The sequence below is a fragment of the Candoia aspera genome, chromosome 15 (assembly GCF_035149785.1).
Source record: "Candoia aspera isolate rCanAsp1 chromosome 15, rCanAsp1.hap2, whole genome shotgun sequence".
Lineage (NCBI taxonomy): Eukaryota > Metazoa > Chordata > Lepidosauria > Squamata > Boidae > Candoia > Candoia aspera.
Genome location: NC_086167.1, coordinates 6,365,728 through 6,387,369, shown reverse-complemented (window position 1 = coordinate 6,387,369; position 21,642 = coordinate 6,365,728). Strand labels below are relative to the sequence as shown.

At 43.8% G+C, this 21,642-nt stretch overlaps 1 protein-coding gene across 2 annotated transcripts in view; it reads left to right on the top strand.

Moving 5' to 3' along the window:
• The window catches only part of HSPB8 (heat shock protein family B (small) member 8), a 31,998-nt gene extending 12,027 nt beyond the window's left edge, over positions 1-19,971 (top strand). The window contains exons 2-4 of one of the 2 annotated variants that reach the window (XM_063315330.1): positions 1,635-2,052; positions 10,255-10,318; positions 18,158-19,971. In XM_063315330.1, the coding sequence (XP_063171400.1) occupies positions 1,659-2,052; positions 10,255-10,318; positions 18,158-18,317 (618 nt within the window). In that variant the 5' untranslated portion in view covers positions 1,635-1,658 and the 3' untranslated portion in view covers positions 18,318-19,971. Of the gene's footprint in view, positions 1-1,149; positions 2,053-10,254; positions 10,319-18,157 lie in introns of those variants that run through there. The other variant, XM_063315329.1, reaches the window with a different exon arrangement.
• Positions 19,972-21,642: the final 1,671 nt, after the last annotated feature.

The following is a 21,642-nucleotide window of genomic DNA, read 5'->3' as shown; positions in this document are numbered from 1 at the left end:
CAATTTTGTAGCTCTCTGAGAGTTGTGTGACCCTTAAATCCTTTGAGTAGCACAGCTCCCTCTCCCTTCTCAGCAGTTTCTACAACAAGGTTGATCCTGGCCCGTTCGTCTACTCCAACCTCAATACTCAATCTCCAAATAGTTTATTTGTGAGGGCCTACAGAGCCTGCTCAGTCACACAAAGGACACAGTGTTTCCGAGGTCAGAAGACCCCCTTCCATCACTAAGTATAGGCTACTTCTGCTTTACAAAAAGATTCAAATTGCAAACCGGTCAGTGGTTAGAAGGCCAGGTGTCAAGCAACTAGGTACTCAGATACAGGTGAAGTCACGGGAAGATAAACAGATGTGTTACATTTTAGAAAAATATGCAGTGAGCCATTTCTTATCTCTACTGCGGCCATGCTGTGTCCTATTATGGCACTTACCTCTGAAGCAAACACAAACTTATATTTATATTTATCTATTTATAATGATAGTCTGTATCGTAATTTATGTTTTACGGTTTTAATTTATTTTGTTGTAAACCGCCCAGAGTCCCCCTTTGGGGGAGATGGGCGGCGACAGAAATTTGAAATATAAATAAATAAATAAACTTCTTTATCTCCCCACCAATGCAGACGCTGAGCCTGGGACGAACAGCATTTGGGACTTGTGAGCTGTATCTGTCTTTTGAGCTGTGTCCTGGGGGAGACCCTCCCCAAAGTGGACCAAGCCAGAACAAAGAAATGGGCAGGATCCCAACTTTCCCCACCTCACCTAAATTAGATTAAATAGACATTAAATCAGAATTAAATCACAAATAGCCAACGAGATGGTGCCTTGTGGACTGAACGCATTCCCTATGGGGCCCAATCAGCACCCCTTTGCTAGACTGAGGCCTTGATTCGCTGGACGGGAATTTTGCTGTCTCTGCTTGGGGATTAAAAGGTGCCCAGAGAAGCAAAGTCCAAGCAGTTGGAAGAATCAAGCACAAAGAGAGAGGCCTAACACCCCGAGCTAATAATAGGTTGCTTGCTTGCTAAGATCACCCTGCCAAAAAAAAAAAAGAGGAGGGAGGAGGGAGGGAGGGAGGAAAAGGAAAGCCAAGCCAGTCTAAACTTGGAATTCCATTTAGCAAACCTGTCCCTTTGGGATGAGGTCAGCTGTTACGGGCCAGATTTTCTGAGCCTGCTTCATGCTCTCCAAAAATACAGCTCATGGGGTGGATTGCAACACCCGCCCTCTCCTCTGCCAACCCCCAGCGCTGGAGCCTGTGTATAAATAGGGGGCAGCTGGCAGTTTGGAAGTTTAGGGAAGTTTCTCGGCTGGTCGAGGCGAGGTTTATTTAAGCTTCTGTTTGGCCCGGGGTGCTTTTAAGCTGGAGCCAAACAGCAGCCTGGGGCTTTTTCGTTTGGGGCGCTGGATCTGAAGCCAACAAGGAGCTGGTTTCGTTGGCTTGGTTTGGACTTACAAGAGCTTTTTAAAGGTTTGCGTTTTTTCATTCAGCTTGGCAAGAAGAGGGGGGAACCACTGTGTTGTTTTTGCCCTGTGCAAGCGGGAGAAAAAGGCTGGGCTCAAACCAGGACTGCGGAGTTCAGCATTTCTGCGTGCCCGTGCACCTGTTGGAAAACCTTTTCTGCTCTTCTTTCCTAGTTTTGCCCAGTGGTTCCCACTAGAATGGCCGACAACCAGATGCCTTTCTCTTGCTACCCCGGCCGGCATCGGAATCTCCGAGACCCATTCAGGGAATCCAGCTTGTCCTCTCGGCTTCTGGACGATGATTTTGGCATGTCCCCCTTTTCCGGGGATCTGACTGCCAACTGGCCTGACTGGGCCCGCACACCCCTCAGCGCGGGCTGGCCAAGTCCGCTGAGATCAGGGATGGTCCGGACCACCGGCCTTTCCCCTCCGGGGCATGGCACTCGCTACAGCGGTTACCCCGAAGGGAGTCCCTTTGGGACCAGCCCGCCATCCTTTTCCGGAGAGCCTTGGAAAGTGTGTGTCAACGTGCAAAGCTTTAAACCTGAAGAGCTGTCGGTCAAAACCAAGGACGGCTATGTGGAAGTCTCAGGTGAGAAAACATTTGTTGGATGGATTTATGTGTCAGGCGTACGTGCTTCTTTGCTAGGTCTGTCTCCTGCCTTTTGCTCAGCAACTCAAGGTAGGTGGTGGTCTTCCGTTTATCCATAACTACAACCCAGTGGGGTAGATTAGCCTGAGAGAAAGGGGCTGTTGCTGTCATCCAGGGAATTTCCATAGCCGAGAGGGGATTTGAACCAGAGACTTCTGGTTCCTAGTCCAGCACCTTCTCCGCTGGACCACCCTGGCTCTTGGGCTGAGAGAAGGACTGACCCAAAGTCCTCCCGGGACCTTTGGTGGCTTAGCAGGGACTAGAACTTGGGGGCTCCCTGCTTCTAGTCTGACACCTTCACCATTGGACCACCCTGGATCTTGGCTTGAGAGGGAGGGACTGTCCCCCAAAGTCATCCAGGGAGCTTCTATGTTTGAAGGAGGACTAGAACCTGGGTCTCCCCACTCCTGGTCCAGCACCTTCCCCACTGGACCACGCTGGCTCTTGGGCTGAAAGCAGGGACTGGGTCAAAGTCATCCCAGGAGCTTCTGTGGCTGAAGCTGGGCTTGAACATGGGTTCTCTGCCCCAGTCCAACACCTTGACCCCTACACCCCACATCTCCCTGTCATTACTGCTCGTGATGGTTAAGATTGCACGTGCCCAAACAGGCTTGATTCTCACAGTGAGGGTGTCCTCGACTTCAATTCAAGCCAGGTCCCTTTTTCTAAAACACCACGTAGCCCAGTGTTCTCTTCCAAATCTGGGGCTGCTGAGGAATCCAATTTTTGTAATAGCAATTTTATTCAACATTACAATTAAAAAGATAAAAAACTAATACATACTAAAAAAAGAAAGGAAGTGCAGAACAGAAAGCAAAGAAAAGAGAAAGAGAAAAAAAATAAGAATATAGTAAAGAAAAAAAGGGAAATATATAAAGAAATGACTTCCCCTTCATCACAAGCATAAACAATTTTAGTAACTTATCACCTCCTCTTAACATGTAACAAATGATCTCTTCTTCCCATCTCTTATCTATAAACAAATTCTTAAAGCCTCCTCGTTCAGTCCTGATCAGCAAAAGTCCATTAGGGCTACCAGAGATAACAACCTATCTATTTTAACCTTGATCAAATAAACCAACTTTATATTCCTTGGAAATCCAATTTTAACAATAAAATAATAGTTATTTCACAAGGAGGGTGGCTTGGTGATGGACAGACTCCTGAAGCATCACAGCTTCTCATCCCAAACTCTATTTACATCAAAATCTACAAGTTCTCAGTTTGGATGGACACGTTTATTCATTTATTTATTTAATCCAATTATACGGTTATGATACAGGTCGTTTCGAGGTTCCTTCTTCGGTTGCTGAAAGTTTGTGTTAGAAGGTTCTGCCCTTTGAATCCACAACGGGGAGTCACTCTGAGCTTGACCTGGTTCTAAAACAGGGCTTCCCAAATTTGGGGATGGGGGGGCTGTAGCCTCAGTTCGAATGTTAAGAGTAAGTGATGGGCACACTCACAAAACGGCTACCCTAATGGGCAGGGCCAGTCCCAAAGCATTGATTTACCAAAAGAGAAAAGGCGGCATAGTTGCACCCTCTTTAGTGCAGATACATACTTAATCACTTGTTCATTTCTTAGCTTAGGGTTCTGTCTTTTGTTCAGGAGCAAAACGGAGCATGTACAGTGCTCCCTCTTCCATCTGCCCCACAACAACAACAACCCTGTGAGGTGGGCTGGAGAGAGAGAGAGAAAAAGAGAAAAGTCAGCCGGGAAGCTTCCTTGGCTGAGGCTGGGCTCCATAATGCCAGACCAGCACCTTAATCATTTGTACGGCCCAGGAAGGAACAAGAGGGTATTGTTTCAAGATCTGGGGATAGGCACGAAAGTCTGGTTTGTAGACTTAGCATAATATGTAAACTGAAGCCCAAAATGGAAGGAAGGGAGGAAGGGAAGGAGGGAGGGAAGGAGGGTCGATCACATTCTGATCCGGTGATGTGTCTATACATAACAGCGAGTATATTTAAATCAAATGAAAATTTCACTTAATTCTTCTTTTTTTCCTTTAAAGCAATAGAAAAAAGAACGCTATAAATCATTTCTTGCTCTGGGATCCATTTCATTCCCTTTCCGATCACTTCTTTATTTGTAACCCGTCGCACTCACCTCACAAGCCATTATTTATTTTATTTATTAATTTGTTTTTCAAATTTCTATCACCACCCGTCTCTCCCGAAAAGGGGACTCATTATAGCCACGTTATGGTGGGGGACAGAAACAAAGCCCAGGCAAAATGTTTTAAAGCCTGCAGAGGGAAAGGGGGGGGGGATTGAAGAAGAGTTTAGCAGAGAGAAAAACCTGAAACTTTTAGGAAAAAAAGTGCTCAGCCTAATGAAATGCTTTTAGCCCACAATGCCATAGTTGATGGATAGTTTGTTTATCCATGGTTTATTGAATAAACCACATTGATATAACACGCTGAGCTTAAAGAGAAATTTTGCAAGGCTCAAGCATCAGGGGTTGTGCGACATGTACAAGAGGCATGGTGTTCTGTTAACCATGGTTCATATAGCTTTTAGTGTGTGTGTCTGAACCCAGCCAAGTTTAGCTTAGTCAATAAATCACAGAGAATAACCGAGTCTTGAAAGGCTGCCAAGAGAGAATATGTTTGTGTGTTTTTTTAATCTGTGATTCTTCTGGGTGAAATTTTAACAATAGCGTTGTGATGCATGTAAAAAGGGGGGCAGGGTTTTGATGGCTTGGTTGTAGCTGACTTTTTGGACCTTCCCCATAGAATCCACCATGGTGCAGGAAAATATTAACAGCTCTCATACCATACTTCCCCACCCTGCAAACTCACAAATATGTTATTCTTACAATTAAAAAATCACAACAAACGAAGAGGATCCAGATTTATTTATTGCTATGCCGTGACATGAAAGAAGCTTTTAAAAAGGAGCTTGCTTGTCTGTTTATGAAAAGAAAATGCATGATAAATTAAGTTTGAGAGAACCCCAAGACATATTAAAAGAAACGCAATGTTCCTCGGTGGCCTCCTTTTTAAGAGGCTGTCCATTTTCTGGCAGAAGGTTAAAACAAACAAACTTTGCAGAAATTGGAATGTGATTATGTGAAATCAGTCACGCAGTTAAGATTCTAAAACTTTGCTGACACCCAATTTTGTCCTTTCGGTGTCTAATCCGGTATTAGTGTGGGTAGACAACGTGTGTGGTCTTTCTGGTTAGGTAACTATTTTGACCACAAAGATTATAGGGTGGTTTAATAAATCTGAGCCAAGTATTCTCTGAGGAAATTATGCAAAATATATATATATATTTGTTGTTTTACCTTTATCCCTTTCCATATGTGTACATATGCATCTTATTTATTTAACCCAGGTGATAACTTTGAGTCTAAAGCTCCATTAAACACCCACAGCCTTTTTTTTCTTAGTCTCCGTTTTCCCATCTGTAAAATGGATCCATTTTTTTACCATGCATGAATTTTGCTTTCTCTTACAATATGCTGCCTACTCAATCCATTGCCCTTCCTTCTATTTCTTACTCAACCTGTGTTTCTTAAACTTTTTTCTCTCTAGACCCCTTCCCACTTTTCAAAATTATGCAGGACCCCAAAAGAGCTTTTGTTTGTATGGGACATATCTATTGATATTTACTGCATTAAGAATTAAAATTGACACACTTACTGCCACTACTGCTTCTCATGATTGAGGGGATTTTAATGTTACATTATTTTTCAACATAGGCTGGCAAATAATTTTGACTTTGCAGACTGCTGAGAGGGTCTTGGGGGATCCCCAGGAGTCCTAGGACCACACTTTGAGAAACACTGTACTAGACTAACTATGGTTATTTATGGGGAGCTCTTTATAAAGCCTGTTTCTATTTCTTGGAAGTATGCCTTTCTTTCCCTCTTCCCAAGCTGGAAATGTGATGAATAAGAAATACTGTAGGTGTTTGTCTTTTTGACACTGCTGAAAGTGTTTTTAAAAGCATGGAGACCAAATGGTTAAAAGGAAATGGGAAATTCAGAAAAGGGAAGGCAGAGGAAATGGTGACATAGCCCCAAATAATTGGAATTTAGAGGTGGTGGGGAAACAGTTGCTGGATATTTTTCCGGTCATCAGGAAGGAATGTCCACTGGGTGAGGGAGGTGTCAAAAAAGTCAAGGTGGCGCCCATGAGTGCACAATCAAAGCTTCACCTCTTTTTACATGTGTTGTATGGATGCCATCTTGACTTGCCCCAGCACTAACCGTTATGTTGATTGGGGACACTGGGAAATATAGTTTTCTACCTCTGGAAGACTCTAGATCAGCGTTTCTCAAGCTGGGCAACTTTAAGATAGGTGGACTTCAACTCCCAGAATTCCCCAGTCAGATAATTAGCCTGTTCACTCTGCTGGTGTCCAGAGACCCATCCCAGCTCTTGGAAGTTCAAAGTAGAAAATGGGATGGGCCACAAAAAGATCTATATTACAATTTATTGCACTGAGATCCCATTCACAGCTTTTCTTCAAGGTTATCTGCTTCACAGCTGAGCAGGAGTTCAAAGATAGATTTCCCTGTGTCTACCACAGCATTTACGCTGTGTTGTCTTAAAACCTGAGCCAAAACTTTTGATCAAAGGCAATTTCTGAAAAGAGTGTGTACAAGCATCTTCAGCCATTCTGGGCCTGAAAACTGTGTTTAGCACATTTCTCCTAACACTGAGCCAAAATGTCTTCGGAACTGTTAAGTCCAAAGGAACATCTGAGATTATTCTTGTTCTCAGTTTTTCCTGCAACAAAGGCCAACGATTGCCACTCTCCAACCACAAAGATTGAAAATTGGGGGCCTGGTTTATGCCCACCAGCCTGAGACAAAAAGAGTATTGTAAGGATGAAAGGAGGCTTAATGCAATGGTTTAAAAATGAGTGATGTGACTCCATTTTGTAACCTGCCACATATTTTGTTCACTGGACTTGCTTGCAAAATTTTGCCTCTCCCACTTAAGAAGAAAAAGGCTGTTTTGCTAGGTAGGTCCAGGACATCGTTCAGCAGAAGTTCATACCTTTTTCCAAGCAGAGGGAGGGCACACTGGGCCTTGAAGTTCTGGGGCATCCATGGAGGGGGGGATCAAAAAAGTCAATATGGTGGCCCTGACTGTGCAATCAAAGCCCCACCCTTTTTTTACGTGCATCATACACACAACACACATTAAAAAGGGGGCGGTCTTCACTTGAGAATACAGCTGCCAGCTTGACTTTTTGACCCCCGCCCCCAATGGATGGACCTCGTCCTTGAAGCCCTGTGCAAGAAGGATACAACTTTTGAACCCTGATCGGTTTACATGAAATTTAAATATGATTAGTATTAGGGCTGTACAAAGCTGCAACGCAGAGGTCCAAGTTGGTGGCAATTCAGTCATCCTCCTGAATTGAACTGGCTCTCGGATCGGAATTGATCGTTTAGATTGCGTCAGGCTGGACTAAATGGGCGATTGATCACATCACGGCCAATCAGAGCGCACACACACGCCCAAATTACTATGTTGGCTTTCCATTCATGCCTATAATTTCTCCCTTCTGCACCGTCTAAAGCACAATTGGGTGACAACCTCTCGAGGTCTGGGGAGATGTCATCCAAGCTTCCGATGGCCCAGCTCTGTTGGAGAAGTTGGGGGGAGAGCTATTTAAAGAGAGGGCTTTATTCTCCTTCTAGAGATATGGGGGGGGGGTGTTAAATGCTCCCTCCCATCTGTACCCCTCGTTTCTCCACCCACAAATACACAGGGATATTTTGAGGGCCGTTTCAACCCAGCTTGTGCTGTCCGTCTGCTTTTCCTCTTGCCCCACGCCCAGAATCTGGCAGAAAGGAAAAGAGAGACTGGCCGTCTGCCACAAAACCCACCCTTGCCAGCGAATGCCATTCCAGGCAGCATTTCTGGGTGTTTGTAGTGCTACCGCAGGCTGCAGCTGTTCCTGGAATCTCATCCTGCCAGCGAGAGGACAAGTCCGATTTTTGTGGTTTCAGCCACCCTCGTGGCGTGGAGCTGGCCAGGAAGCAGACAGGGCACCTTGGTGGGGGGCGGTTAGGAAGACACTTTATTAAAAGAAGTTGAGATTGCAACATGGCTTCTTCTCCTCCTTTTTCCATCTCCTTCTCCTTCTACCTGTCTTCCTCCTATTTCTCTTCCTTCTCCTTCCTTCCTCCTTCCTACCTTTTCCTTCCTCCTCCTCCTCCTCCTCCTCCTCCCTCTCTTTTTCTTTCTCTTCTATGTCCTTCTCCTTGTCTTCCTTCCACTTCCTTCCTCCCTCCCTTCTTTTCCTCCCTCCCTTCTTTCTCCTCCTCCTCCTCTTTTACTATCTCCTTCTCCTTCCTTTCCTCCTCCTCCTCCTCCTCCATCTCCTTCTCCTCTTCTTTCTCCTCCTCCTCTTTTTCTGTCTCCTTCTCTTCCTTCTGCTCGTCTTCCTTCTCCTTCCTTATTCCCTTCCTTCTCCTTCTCCTTCTTCCACCTCCTTTTTCTATCTCCTCCTCCCCCTCCTCTTTCCTGGCAGCTAAAGGTACAAGTAAATGTGTCAGTTAACAGACATAAAATCAGACAGAAATTTAATGCAATGCATGGGTGGGATGAGCATTTTTTAATGAAATGTTGGGCCCACATTTTCATTGTTAAAAACAATCCTAAGCAGGAAGGAAAGCCAACTTACAGGATTCTGAAACACTGGCATTTAAAATCTATATAATGCAAACTTTTAAAAACCCAGCATTTTAAAGCTACAAGCCCTTAAAACAGGACACGGGTTGAGAATGCCAAATGTTATCCATTAGAAATACATCCCCCTGGTGTGGAATACAGTATTTTTTGACCCCATTTTCTTTCAAGGCATCAAACTTCAATTGAGGTAGATTTATTTGAAAGACAGGGATTTGGTTAGGTGGAAGCTGCTATCTCAGCTGCTCACAGATGAAATTTCACAATCCCTTGGAAAAAGTATTTTTTTTTACCCACAGAAAATTAGCATCCAAACCAAAAGCTGTTCTTTTTTTTAATGCGAAGTGATGCAGAAATATTTAAATGCAATAAATAAATAAAATATACACTTCTTTGGTTAGCCTAGTTTTCCCTACGTAGCCTACATTTGCCATTCGTGATAGGGGAATCTTTTTATCCAATGAGCTCCACCCAACCCACATAGGGATTGACTGCCTCACTGAGGACTAGATTGGTGAGATGCTTGAGGGTACCCAGTGAACTTCTTTCCTAACAGCTCTAATAAACAAGGGTTGACAAGATCTATTCAGCCGTGTGCGCACTATGCTACACCACAATTCTGGTTGGGGCTTCAACTTCATCCAAAGTTCTTGAGCTGATTAACCAGAACCAGAAAAGCACTGGTTTTAATGGGTCAAACAGAATTTCTTGAGAGAATCAGATGCTTATTCCATGTATCTACTAATATTTGTATCCTGATCATTAGTCTAGAATGGGCAGCTAATTATTAAAAACCCCAGCAATGAATGAGAGACGGATGATAATAAACCTCCAAGAATTGCAATATCAGTAATTAAAGTGATAATTGGGGAACTCAACCAGTAATGAAAAAAACCCAGAGTTGGTATCAAATGAGGCTTTGGGGGTCAAGAATTCTAAAGATGGGGTATCATCAGAAAAAGGAACTATTTCCAGAAGCTGCTATCCGATTTTGTATAAAGACTTTGAGTTGTAACTTCCTTTTTTTTATAATGACAGAAAGTTTCTGAACATAGGTAGAAAAACGTCAGAACTTCCAACTCTTTGAGAATAAATTAAACTCTTTACCATTATTTGGATATTTGAACTATATTTGCCCCCCTCTTCCATCTGAAATTTTAAAAATGAAAGCACTCTTTCCATCAGGATCATGGACTACATCACCCATCACCTCCCTAGTGAATGATGGGAGTCATAGTCTAGCAACAGCTGGGGGGTCAAATGTCAGGAAAGGCTGTCTGACTCTTGGATGTGACCTCGGTACCCAACTAAAAAATTCAAAATAAGGCATTGGGCAAGCCAAGTGGGTTGGAGGGAGCATTTGCTTCCCGGTGGAATGAATGAAATTAATTGAATTTTGAATTGAATTGAATTTTGAATTGAACTGAATTTTCATCAAATTCATTCATCATTAAATCCCTCTTCTTTATTTTACTTTCTGGCAGGTAAACACGAAGAACAACAAGCAGAAGGTGGAATAGTTTCCAAGAATTTCACCAAGAAAATCCAGTAAGTATTCTGAGATTTAAGATCATCTCTTTCTAGGACCATGGTTGGTAAGATCTCCTCTATTCTTCTAGCACAGCGTTGCTCAACCTTGGCAACTTTAAGATAGGTGGACTTCAACTCCCAGAATTCCCCAGTCAGCACAGCTTGTGGGAGGTTGAAGTCTACCTATCTTAAAGTTGCCAAGGTTGAGAAATGCTGTGCTAACCTATTAAAAGTTACAATGAGCTGGTAGTGACACTCTGGGCTGCATCTTCCCCTAATCTTTCAGAGTGGAAGTTACACATTCCCAAGCTTTGCCAGTGTTTCAAAGAAATGGGATCCTTCGTCTGAGCTTGCATTCCAATCTGGAAATGTCCCAGCTATCAGGCAGGCCTGATTTACAGAAGTCCCAGCAAAGGAATCTGAAATACAGGCTTTCCTTTGCTCACTGCTCATCCTGCTCACAACACCCCCTTTTTTAAAAAAGAAAAGGTAACCTAGAGTGGACAGATAATTTGAAGCCATGGGTGTCAAGCAAGGCAGAAATCATGCTGACCTTTCGCCAAGCATGGCTGGTCACTCACTGCAGCCGCCAACTCGTAATGAGCGACCAAGCGTTTGCAGGATGGCTAGCTAAATTGAGATGTTCCTCTCAGTGAAGGAACCCCCCGGTCTTTCTGTTGGTCACTGGGCAGGAATCGGATTAGCATCCTCTATTGCTGTTGATGTAGGATAACAGAGGATCCTAAATTTAAGCAGCAAATGAACCCATACCCACACGATTACTGAATAATATTTGTGCTGTTAACTATGTTAACCCCTTGGCTCTGAATGCTGTAGTCCCTCCCTTTCCAAAAACATCCAAAAGTCATGTATTCCCTGTTTCTTTTTTCCCAACCATGCTTGTTCAGTTGGATGGCAAACAAGCTGCTTTTGAAAACCTTTCTGAAATAAGAGACTTTTTGGTAAATACTGCATTCATGCTTATGCAGCCAGCATAAGCATGATCAGACAATTGATTTGACTTGAGTTCTTAGTCCAACCTACCACACAGGGTCATATTTAGACCTGTTGATGCCCTAAGTCAGCCTTCTCAACCTTTTGACCTTGGAGGAACCCTTGAAATATTTTTCAGGCCTTGGGGAACCCCTGTCCATTCAGGCTCAAAGATAGGCCAGAAGTTCCAAAATAATTCAATTCGTTTCATGGGTAGGCCTGTCTATATGCACTAACCGTGTTCTTAAACTGAAAATCAAGAATGAAACTTACCTCTTTAATGTCAAGTTGCCCGAATGTGAAATATTTTTTTAAATAAATCGTGGTCTCCCAGGGAACCCCAAGTGACCTCTCACAGAACCCTAGGGTGCCACAGAATCCTGGTTGAGAAACCCTGCCCTAAGTTATGGGAAGGTGTAGAGATTGTATTTGGCAACAGTGAGTAAGGTGGCGTAACAACTAAACTTGGCCAGAATGGTGCCAAGATTCAGAATAAACCCATGATGGGTTATGGAAAGGCCATTTTTGAACAGAAGGTAGGAATCTGTGCAGAAACAAAGCTTATCAATTAATGGGGGTCATGTGAGCCATAGAGGACGGCTTCATTTATAGAGACTTTCATAGAATAAATTGTAATAAAACTGTAACACGTTTTTTTTTTAAATCTGAAATTTTGAGAGGCCCCTTCAGACAATCAAGTTCTAAACTGTAGCTTGCTTAGCTAATGCCTAAACGCAGCTCTGCCACCAGAGTTCAAATCTCTGCTGTGATGTTTTTTGGATGATCTTGGCAAAGTCAGTGTTGGAGTCCAGCCTAATGCAATTTTTTTTTAATCCGTTCAATCGTGCCCGATTCTCAGAGACTGCCTGGACAAGTCCCTGCAGTTTTCTTGGCAGGTTTTTCAGAAGTGGTTTGCCATTGCCTCCTTCCTAGGGCTGAGAGAAAGTGACTGGCCCAGGGTCACCCAGCTGGCTTCGTGCCCAAGGCAGGACTAGAACTCACAGTCTCCCAGTTTCTAGCCTGGCGCCTTAACCTGTACACCAAACCGGCTTCCAATGCAATATTAATTTAAGCCTAATCCATTTCAGAGGTGACTGGGGTCATAAAAAGTGGTTTAGAAAGAACCAGACAACTTGTCTTGGAAATCTTGGAGGGAAATCCAAGATTAGTTGGATTATACAACTATACAACTAAAAACAAAGCCCAAAAAAGCATCCTGCAATGCAAAGAGAGAAACTGGGTCTATGCTAACTTGAATCATCACCATTCCGCCAATCCCCTGAATCTGAAAATTGTAGCTTGGTAAAAGTGCCGAATTTCTCAAAGCAATTACTACGCATACATTCGCGCACAAATACCCATTTGTGCTGCAGCTGTCAGCATTCCCTAGAAAGAAGAAACAGCAATTAAAATCTGCCTGTATTCACCTTGATTTCTCAAGCAAGGCTCACGACGACCCCGTTCACACCTGAACACAGACTTAAATCAAACTGCCTTCCTCTTCTGTATGAACCCAGTTTTCATGCTCTGCCGTGCCTTGAGAAAAACAGAAATCAACTAAGTCTTTATTTTGGTCATGGGCCAGCAGCATAAAATGACATAAAAACCATCAAAATTATAGCTCTTCCCATCAAATGTCTAGAACAATACAGATGCCACCTCAAAACAAATAAACATCTATTATCTCTAAAAAGCCAACCATTACTGAGCTCAAACTATGATATTAAAGGATAAAGATCCATAGGAGAAAATGAAAGGAAACATCAGTTCGTGGTTCTTATCTGGTTTGTTTGGCAAAGTTTGTTTTATAGGCCCACCAGCCCCTCCTGTAAAGTCTGGGGATTGGCAGAAAAGGTGCCCTGTATGCTAAACGTCCAGCTGCTTGTGGTTCACTGGAAAGGAAGGGAAATTTAAGAAGGCTGATGGGTGAGATGGGACTGGCTCAGCTGCCGAGTCACCTGAGACGGAGTGACTCATAGACATGCTTTCCTGACCTATTTTGGCATCACCACGTAATGGTGCTTCCAGAAGCTTGTTTACTCTTAAGCACTTAGTCATGCTCCAGAACTTTCTCTCTTCTCCTAAACCGGGGAGCCAGGGGGGTCACAGTTCAGAGGAAGCTTTTCCAAGCTTGTTGGAGAGCAGTGCCACAGGTTTCACAAGTACAGGTAGTCCTCACTTAACAACCACAATCGGGAGCAGAATTTTGGTTGCTAAACCAAGCAGTCATTAAGTGACTCCGACCTAATTTCACGACCTTTCTTGTGGTCGTTAAGCGAACCACAGGGTCGTTCAGTGGTTCACGCAGTTCCCCGTTGATTTTGCTTGCCAGAAGCTGGCCGGGAAGGTTCAAAATGGTGATCACGTGACCACGGGATGCTGTGACGGCCATCAATGTGAACCAGTTGCCAAGCAATCCCCACCCACTTAGTCAATGATCGCAGGGGATGGGTTTTGCAGTCTAGCTGAACCTGGATGGGTGCAAGTCCGCCCACTCCTGCACCTAGTCTACCTCCCATCACTACTTTGCTGCAAATTTCCTGGCTCAGTATATTGTCAAGTAAGGTGGGACAAAACAAGATGGGAACCAGGGATGGTCTCTTCACGGGAGGAATGGATTAAAGCTGCCCCTTGTTTTGGAGTGCCAGAGGGACTAGATAGACCTTTGAGCAGATCCAACATGGGTCTTGTGCTCTTAAAGCTCCAAAGCCCCCCCAAATCAGATCGCTGTATCTGCTTTTACCACTTTTAAAGTGAGTCAATGCTCAAGGCATTTAATTTGCCCTGAAACCATCCTCCCACCCTCCAACGCCAGGCCACATGACGTTGAATGCCTGCCAGATAAGCCGATTCCTCCCCAGTCATGAAATGAACAAAGCCCAGAAGGATGTTGGTTCAACTCACGTGGCCAAACCAGAAACCACCTGCTTTTGTTGTGAATCTTCTAAAGCAGTGTTTCTCAACCTTGGCAACTTTCAGGTGTGTGGACTTCAACTCCCAGAAATGGCTTGGCTGGCAAGGGGGCTGGAAAGATTGACCAATGTATGAGAACCCCAGTGACACCTCTAGGACAGTTGGATTTGGAAACCCACCCCACCCCCATCTTCTGGATTTGCAAAACACATTGAGCCACACATAAACCGACTAGCATGTTGCATGAACCAGGCTTACAGTATTAGTCCTGTCGTGCAGACCTGGAAAACCAGGTTAGTGACCATGGTACAATTTGCTTGGCGTTACCATGCTGTTCAAACCCATCATAAATAAAAGTAGCCATTTGATAACATTTTTCTAGTAATGTTGGACAAGAACAGTTAGTGGTTCACATCTAGCTCCAAACAAATTATACTTCCTCCTCTGGGACCAAGAGAGGCTTTTTTTAGGCAGCAGAAGTGAATTCTCATGATCAAGAACTTGCTGGCCAGTGGAATAAACTCAACACAGAGGAGCTGAGTATTTGCAATTGTGTAGACTCTGAACCAGGTTTCTCAGCCAGGGTTCCGTGGCACCCTCGGGTTCCGTGAGAGGTCACTAGGGCTTCCCCGGGCGATCACAGTTTATTTAAAAAATTATTTCAAATGCCAGCAACTTCACATTAAAGAGGTAAGTTTCATACTTTATTTTAAGCTTAAGAACACTGTGAATGCATATATACAGGCATGACCATGAAGCAAATACAATAATCCACTTGGATTCTTTATTTTTACCTCTATATTATTTATTACTGTATTTTATTCTGTGTATTTATGGTTATGTTTTTTAATCGATTGTTGTAAACTGCCCAGAGTCCCCCGACGGGAGAAGATAGGCGGGGATAAATTAGATAGATAAATAAATAAATTATTTTGCGACTTCTGGCCTATCTTTGAGCCTGAATGTGCAGGGGTTCCCTGAGGCCTGAAAAATATTTCAAAGGTTCGTCCAGGGTCGAAAAGTTGAGAAAGGCTGCTCTAAACCATGATTTGTCCAGCCATGGTTTCTTGAACCAGCCTAAATTAGCCTGCCTGGCAAGCACAGGAATAATGGCTTGTTTGGCAGACTCCTGAGTTTTCTCTTTCCATAACCCCTCTTGCCTCTGTTGATCTGCTAGAGAAGATGCACAGAATCTTTTTCAGGGTGGGAGGGTGGTTAGAGGGGCTGTTTATAAATTTAAAATTCAGTTAGATTCCTTTAGAGAATAAGATTAATCCCATCTGTTTGACACTGGGGGAATTATTGTGAGGGGAATGTGACTCTCGAGGCAGAGAAGACAACACTCTTCAGTTGTCCCCTTGGGTTAAAGGCTGGGGCAAAACGCAAACCTAAAAAAGCAGACTCAGCCAGGAAACTTTAAGAAAACCACCATTGTAACTGTAACTAAATTTACACCATGGTGTAACCAGATTAGGCTGGGCAGCTCAGCCATCACCTTAGCAAGACATATGAACCAGACCATCACATTAAGCCATAATACCATTGACTTGTTTTGTCTATCCCCTGATGTGTAAACACAGTCCTTGAGTTTTGTCAACCCAGGGCTGTGCTTGGTAGGTTGTGTGAACCCAGCCCAGGGGATCTCTTGACAAACTCTGTTCTTCTAACCTTCCCCAACCAAGCAGGATCTGAATTTTCCTGACAGTAGCTGACAGGACAGAACAAGCATTCTGGGGAACTATGATGGGTGGTTCACACAGGAATGAGGGCTGTGTGTCCTCATCTCTCTGGCTGAAGCTGTAACTCAAGGTACAACAATATGCAAAGGGTTATGAAGAGCTAAGCCAGCATAGCCCATATCTTGAGTTTCATTAACAGTTCCTTATTAGGACATTTTTCTTGCCCCCATGCTGGTGTTTACTTTGATGGACTAAACTGGGCAAGATCTGAAAAGGCATCTAGCCAAACTCTAGCTTGCCAAAGAATTTACTCAGATTTTACCCAAAGCTTGGGCTACAATACCAGGAGTGGGGGGTTGGGGGGAGAGAACCACAAAATAAACCTTTCTGTTGTATCTTCCTTAGTTAAGCTTTAAAGCTAAAGAAAGTGGATTAGTTATCAGGGATTTTTCATTACTCATTTTGTACAGAAAATCATATTCTGGTCAAACTCAACTCCTGGTGACTTCTTGGGCACAAACATGTCCTTGGCAGCATCCTTTTTTTTTTCCCCCAGGGATGTTTTCTTTCAACTTTCCCGTGTAGCTATAACCCTGGGGTTCCCTGGAGGTGCCCTATCCAAGTACTAACAGGCCCATCCTGTTTAGATTCTGAGCCCAGAGAAGATCAGCCAAGGTCCCGGTGCCTGCTAAGACCTCATTAATCATTAGACAGGATGAAGCTGTAGATAAGAGGTTGGTTCCCCAAAGATTTCACAGTGTTTGCTTTCTGGCTGTTTGAAGATTAACAGAAGGCTGGACTCACAAAACACATTAGGCGAGGTTAAAAGGGAGCTGGTGTTTTAATGTGTTCCAGGAATTCAGCGTACTCAGTGGTCGTAGCCATCATCTTAACCCAGTGCATGGTCTATTGATTGGAGCATTACCTATTATGTGTCAGATTGTCAAGTCGTACAAATCAAATCAAAAACTTAAAACACAGGAATTGTCTTTTGTTAACATCCTACGTGATGTTGCGGCCTCTTTATCTGGAATAAATCCTATTGAATTCAATGAGGTTTAGTCCTAAAGCGATGGGCTTCGGATTGTCCACCTGGTGTACGGTTCCTGGGAGAATAAAATAACATAATTTGCCAGTATGTTTTCCCCTTTTTTCTTGTTTTTATTATGACTTCAATTATTGAAGATAGGAGAGTTATGAAAAGTGACTGAAGTGGTTACAAAATTCAACATTAATGTAATATATCATTGATACTTTTGTATACATCCCTATTTTTTTCTTTTAATTAGCTTGGCATAATGAAACCTGGTCAATTTTTGAGCCATGTTCTTCAAATCCAGCTTGGTTGATGGGTAGTTGGTTCACTATATCATGTCAACCTAGAGAACAGTTAATTCGGTAATCAGGTTAAGGGTATGATACAACCAAGGCTATTGATCTTAAGAGTAGTGCCCAAGAGGGCAGACTGGGAATCGTGAGAGCAAGCTGTGGGTGCAGTCACAAAATGGCTGCCATACCTACCCCACAGGGTTGTGATGGGAAAAATTAGGAGGAGGCAGTGCTATCTATGCCTTCACAAGCTGCTGAATGAAAGGCGGGATATAATCCTATAAAGTAATCCTTTTCTTCTCCCAAACTGGCTAATAGTTGGGTGGGGGGATAATCCTGACACATGTAGGGACTGAAGGCAGATTGGTGAAGTTGCCCCCCAATCCCGGTTAGCCCAGGTTCCATGCCAGCTTCCCATTTACACCTTTTAAGAATCTTAAGGAGCACATCCAGGGGTGGTCTTCAGGATACAGTCGCAGAGGTCGTGATGCCAGCCACCATCGTGTGATTGAAGCTCCACCTGGTTTTTATACTCCAAACATGCCATCCCGGTGGCCACCTTGACGTTTTTGGGCCATACCCTGCAAATTACTTTTGGTGCTTTCAAGCCAGTGTTGACTCCTGGAGAATGTGTGGAGTAGTCCCTGCAGTTTCCTTGGCAAGGTTTTTCGGAAGTGGTTGGCCCTTGCCGCCTTCTTCCTAGGGCTGAGAGGGAGGGACTGGCCCAACGTCACCAGCTGGCTTTGTGCCTAAGGTGGGACTAGAACTCATGGTCTCCTGGTTTCTAGCCTGGTGCCTTCACCCCTACACCAAACTGGCTCTCTAAACCACCCCTGGAAGCATCATACTGATATCTTTGTTAAGAAGAAAGCATAAGGAAGCCTCGCTTGAGACTTGACTTGGAACATCTCCTTTTTAATTTTTTCCTCCTCCTCTTCCTCAGGCTTCCCCTTGAAGTGGATCCCACCACGGTCTTTGCCTCCTTGTCTCCTGAAGGGCTGCTGATCATTGAGGCTCCACAGATACCTCCATACTGTCAGTACGGGGACAGCAGCTATGGGAATGAGATATCTCTGGACAGCCAAGAAGCCACCTGTGCGTGAAGCAGACCCTGCCCAAGGCTCTCCTCCCCACAAGGTCCTTCCATCTCTTGACCCCCTGCAGCTGCATTCGCTCAAAGCCCACTTGATTGTACATTTCCTGGTCAACCCTACTCTTGAAAGGACTTGTTGAGCTCCCAAGTTGGGCTTGGGGGCAAGGGAAGAGGGTAGGGTTAACCTGATCTTTGAGGCTTTCAAATCAGTGGCACAAATTATAGGCATCACATCAGCTATCCCCTGTCTCCAGCAGGAGTGATGTTGAGTCAGAAGGATTCAGTCCAAGAAATCTTCTCTGATCCACCAAATAGCATATTTGGTGGGGGAAAGGCCCTCTGGAAGATTTTGAGGAAGTTAAGTGTTGAAGCCAAAATTGGTTGTTTAGATCTTTCAGGAAAAAATCTTAGAGCTGAAGCAAATCCAGAAGAGAGAAAACCCTTGGCAATGTGGCTTCCAGAGGAAATCACTCCTATGTAAAGTCAGCAGCACTGCTGTTTAAATTTCCCACAATGCCTGGTGGCAGTACTGCACTGGGGCATTGTGGGAAATGAACAGGCTAGCCTTAAGAACTTTCCAGGCCAGTAGACTTCTTCATTGTATGATGGATCTACAGCAATCTTTGGTCCTGCTGAGACGTATTTAAGGACTCACTCACCATCTAGTTTTCACTGAATCAATGCTCAGAACTGGTCAATGTTCCCACATCCCATAATTCTGATCTAAAGCCCTTTGCTGGCTTGCTTCATCATCCCACCGGGAGATATCCCAGCCTTGAAGCAAGGAAGTCATCTTGCCCAAACGTGCTCAGATCTTAAGAGATTGTCTTGAGTTATTTGGAGATATCGTGGAGGTCTCGTGAAATGTTTGGCCTTTTCAAATGCAGAGATGGAGTGGTGGGGCCAAGAAAGCTTGTCAGCCCTAGTTGAGGTCTTACCTCCTAGGTGAACACACTCTGTCACCTGATTCATAGCACAAATTTGTACCAAAAATTTGGGGGATGTGGCATATTTGATCCTATCTCTGTGAAAAAAAGTAGCGGTGGCCCAGCTTGGAAGGTCTTGTCCAAGAACATTTGGAGGACCATTTTGGTGAGACAATCAACACATTTCGCTTCTCCAAGTTGACCCAATGCTGGAAAAAAAAAATCCCTGCCCCTCCCTCTCTCTCGCTGAACATTTAGCAATGTGTGGCTATTACTCTCCAAGTTCTACATCATGGGCTGCTGGAGTCTCACCTAAGTGCTTGAAGTCCTACTACTGATTTTGCACTAACATAGTTTATCTGAGTTGCTATAATCCATCCAAGTTTACAACTTTCCAGAGCACTGACTTAGGGTGTGCTGAAGAAGATTTTTTTTAAAAAATGTTCTCAGCACTCTTTGTTCTTTTCTAGCTGGCTTGTCTTCACCACAAAACAGCCTCTCCTACCCTCAAGGGCTGATCTGACGTCAGGACAGGGCAGTGCCAAACTCATCCCAAAACTGAGAAGGTAACTGCTGCACTGCCTTCTCCTTCTTTCATAAACGCTCCCTGCAACGTGACGCCCAAATCTGCTCACTGGTTTCCTGGAAGTCTTACATGCTGTACTTTTGCTTTTCTGCATACTGTATCGAATGTAGCAACCAATTGTCCTTAATAAACACTGGGGTATATGTGAGATATTTATGACAAGAGGAATAAATAGGTTTCGTGTTTGGTATTCCCTTCCTTTGCAGAGTTGCCCACCACTGTCACATTTATTTTTTAAAGGGAACAGCTTCTCATAAAATGAGGTGGAGTTACCTGTGGCTTTGGGGTTCTTGCTGAACCTAACAGCCTGGCTGGCTCTACCAAGAGCTGGAAGTCTAAAAAAATAAAATGAATAGGCAACACAAATATCTTACATTTCTTGTACTTTATATCATAGAGTCATGGGGTTGGAAAGAACCTTGGAAGGACCATGCATGACTGACATGGAAGTGCTAGAGAATCTACATGAGGGTCCACCCTTGGATAACTGAAATTACTATTCAACATGAGACAGCCTTACCTTCTCTGGAAGGCGATGGATGGATGGATGGATGGATGGATGGATGATGGATGGAGTAATGAATGGAGCAATGGATGCAGCAATGGATGGGTGGATAGATGAATGGAGCAACAAAGGAATAGACAGATGATAGAGCAATGGATGGATGGAGCAACAAGTGAATAGACAGATGATTGATAGATAGCTATAGATCAATCTTATAAAACATACAACTGAATCCAAAGGGAGTTCCCTTATCATGCAAATTTATCATTCCAATCTTAGAATCCCAAACTTAGAAAAGAGCTTTCCATAATATCATCTGAAGTACTAAAAGCTGCTGTGATCCATGTTCCTTCCATGGATACAAGACAAAGGGTTCCTGGTTGACCTCTTGGTTAAGCCCTCTGTCTTCAAGCTTCAGGTAGGTTCCTCAACCAAAGCAATTGTCCCTGTCCAACTCAGAGGACATCACGTTTGTTTTTGAAGGTGTTCCCATTTCTGTCTTAGCTGCTTTCAGGAGAAAAGTGGTCATTCAACGGGAAAGGTTCCTGCTATCAAAAATTAGATTAAAGGGTTTGGGAAAGGCTAATGGTGGTTTCCAAACTCTGACAAAACCCAAAGATTAGAAACCAATGCTGCTTAATCACCAAGCAGTGGGACTGGGGGTAGCCCAGCACCGCTTTGTGTATCTGTTCAAGATTCATTTTATTGTATGCTTGTTCTTATGCACAAATTGACATGCTCATCTCTGTAACATTAGCGTTCCCCAGTCTAGGGTAGCTTCTGGTGGGAAATACAGTACTATCAATTAAACTCCTGTCTGCCAAAGGGGGGCTGTAGGCTCTTACAGGTAATGTGGATTTCACAGCCCATGTTCTTCCATGATGCTGCTTTAAATCTTAGGAACCTGCATTATTCTGATCTCAGACCAGAATTGTAGTCCACAATTGTACAGCAGTATTCATTAGCCACACTCCAGTAACAGATCCCTCTTGGTTCTGATTTTTATCTGAAGATTAAAAGCTCAATAACACTTTGATGAAAGAAAGAGGGATTATTCACAACACATTTTTGGACTGGAGGGCGGTTGCTGCTCATCTGAATTAACAAGGGTCTTTGGGTATCTTAAGGAAGGCAGCTTGGTGGTGTTCAACGCTTGTGACAGGGATGGCCTTGAGTGGTTTTGCTTCTGGAAGCAATGGATGAAATGATGCCTCTAAACACACACACACACACACACACACACACACACACACACACACACACACACACCTCTTTCCAATTCCATGTACAGAAATGGGATGTGGGAAAGACCTTGGGA